The sequence below is a fragment of the Octodon degus genome, unplaced genomic scaffold, assembly GCF_000260255.1.
Source record: "Octodon degus isolate 3935 unplaced genomic scaffold, OctDeg1.0 scaffold00138, whole genome shotgun sequence".
Classification (NCBI taxonomy): domain Eukaryota; kingdom Metazoa; phylum Chordata; class Mammalia; order Rodentia; family Octodontidae; genus Octodon; species Octodon degus.
The window spans coordinates 5199675-5202008 of record NW_004524714.1 but is presented as its reverse complement, the minus strand read 5'-3'; the positions used below and the strand labels follow the sequence as shown (position 1 = coordinate 5202008).

Below are 2334 nucleotides of genomic sequence, written 5' to 3'. Positions count from 1 at the left end.
GGGGGCTGGCTGGCATGTGGTGCTGGGGGATTGAACCGCGGTCCCTGTGCTTTGCTAAACTTGTTCTAAGTAGGTGCTTTAGACCACTGAGCCATCTCACCAGCCCATATTTTCTAAATTTCTGGGGCCGGGCAGATAGCTCAGTGGAATAAGCGCCTGCCTGGCAAGTGCAAGGGCCTGAGTTCAATCCCCGGTTCCGCAGGGGGAAAAAAAATTCTGCTAAAATTTGCAACATTGACTTTTCTTTACTTAATCCATCACTCCAATGTGCTGTGAAAGCTCCCTGGGAGTCTATAAGCGTCAGCAGTGCCCAGGGAATAAAGGAAGCAGGCTGTGGTTAAACAGCAAGTTCTCAGAAGGCAAAGGGTGAGAATCCCACAGACTGTTTCTTCATTTCTGCCTGGGGTCCCCGATACAAGTGAGATCTTCACAGCCTCTTAAGCGCTTGCCTGACTTGCTCCACTGAAAAAACAGGCCACGGAGGCTGTCTGACAACACAGTGTTCAGGCAGCTGTTGCTAATGACACAGGGACAAGCTGGGGCTTTGGAGGAGCAAATGGACAAGGGCCACCTCTCCCCAGGTGGCCTGGACAAATCACTGACACCTGCAGCCTCAGTGGTGCTGTGAGGACTAAGCACAGATGTCTCCCTACAGTCAGGGTCCCAGGGAGGACATAATGCTATTTTTCTAGCAGATGCCTAAGTAAGGTTTTTTTTCTTTTGTGTTTTAGGGAAAGGTCTATAGGGTGTTCAGGGTCTCACTACTAGATTGGACTTGTAGTGATCCACCTGTTTACAGCCTCCCAAGAGCTGGGATTACAGGTGCGCACCACCATGCCGACTCTATTGCTGTCTCAGCGCACCCCAGGGCCGGGGCCAGCACAGCATGCTGGGGATCGAATCCCTGGTCCTGAGCCTGCTTGCTGGTGCTTTAATCCACTGAGCTATTTAGCTGGCCCCTTAAGTAAGTTAATACAGATGCTAGGTCATTCCTTCTCCACTTGGAAGTGTGGGGCTTTCACCTGGCCCCTACTCCAAGGTGTAAGATGTGAACACTTCTGTCAAACTCTGACTCACTCGGATGCATACCTTTAGCTTCTTTAGTTCTAGCTGATGATGCTGTAAGGAACGTTCACACTCATTCCTGGTGTCCTGCAGGGCAGCATGTTCTCGCTCCAGTTCACTCTGCCGATGGAGAAAAGCACACATGAGAAGGCAGGGTCCTAACTGCCATATTTCTCCCAGGCACAGCCTCTCTGACGGGGCACCTCTGAAATGCCCTTTCTTTTGGTCAACATGTAGCAAAAGGGGACATCAGGGTAGGGGTAAGAAAAAAAGAGAGCCAGATGTGGCAACACTGCCAGTAATCTCAGTATATGGGAAGCTGAGGCAGGAGGATCACTGCGAGTTTGAGCCCAACCAGGGCTACAGTGAGTTAAAACCTTGCATGAACTTCATAATATGATCCTGTTACAAACAAACAGACAAAAAACCACAAAATCCTCCGGAGGCTGGGGGTGTAGCTCACTGGTAAAGGCTTGCCTTTGAGTTCAATCCCCAGCCACACCAATGGGGGGAAAAAATCAATCCTCATAGGAGAAGAAAGTGCTTCTCAGGACTGTGGAACAGGGAAAGGGACTATGGAACAGGAGAAACCATGAAGGAGCAATATGAATTTCAGAAAGAAGCTGAGGAGAATGGTCAGGAAGTATCAGGAGGTTCAGTCCCTGATGGGTCCAAGGAAAAGAAAACACATTTGAGTTTCTATATCTATTTATTTTGTGGTACCGGGGATTGAACTCAGGATCTTGAGCTTGTTAAGCAAGTGCTTATTCTACTGAGCTATCTCCCTAACCCTTGAGTTTCTATAAAAAGACTACTTCTAGCTGGGCACAGTGGCACATGTCTATAATCTCAGCACTATGGGAGGCTGAGGTAGGAGTGTTGCAAATTGAAGCCTAGCTTGGCAATTGAGTGACTTAGCAAGACCTCGTCTTTTTTTTTTTTTCAGAACCAGGGGTTGAACTCAGGCCCTTGCGCTTGCCAGACAAGCGCTTATTCTACTGAGCTATCTCCCTGGCCCAAGACCTCATCTCATAATTTAAAAAAAAAATAGCTGGGGAGATAGCCTAATGTGAAGGGTCTGGGTTTAAAACACCAATACAAAAGTAGTCTTTCATGGGCTGGTGAGATGGCTCAGTGGTCTAAAGCACCTACTTAGAAAAAGCTAAGCTAAGCAAAGCACAGGGACCGCAGTTCAATCCCCCAGCACCACATGCCAGTCAGCCCCGCCCCCTGGTGGGCTGAGCTGGCCACAGACACAAAATAAATAAA

General features: G+C 48.6%; 1 protein-coding gene across 1 annotated transcript in view; it reads right to left on the bottom strand.

Moving 5' to 3' along the window:
* Positions 1-2334, bottom strand: part of Golga1 (golgin A1) — a 61214-nt gene that overhangs the window by 18548 nt on the left and 40332 nt on the right. The window contains exon 14 of the mRNA XM_004641622.2: positions 1090-1185. Within this exon, the coding sequence (XP_004641679.1) occupies positions 1090-1185 (96 nt within the window). The remainder of the gene's footprint in view (positions 1-1089; positions 1186-2334) is intronic.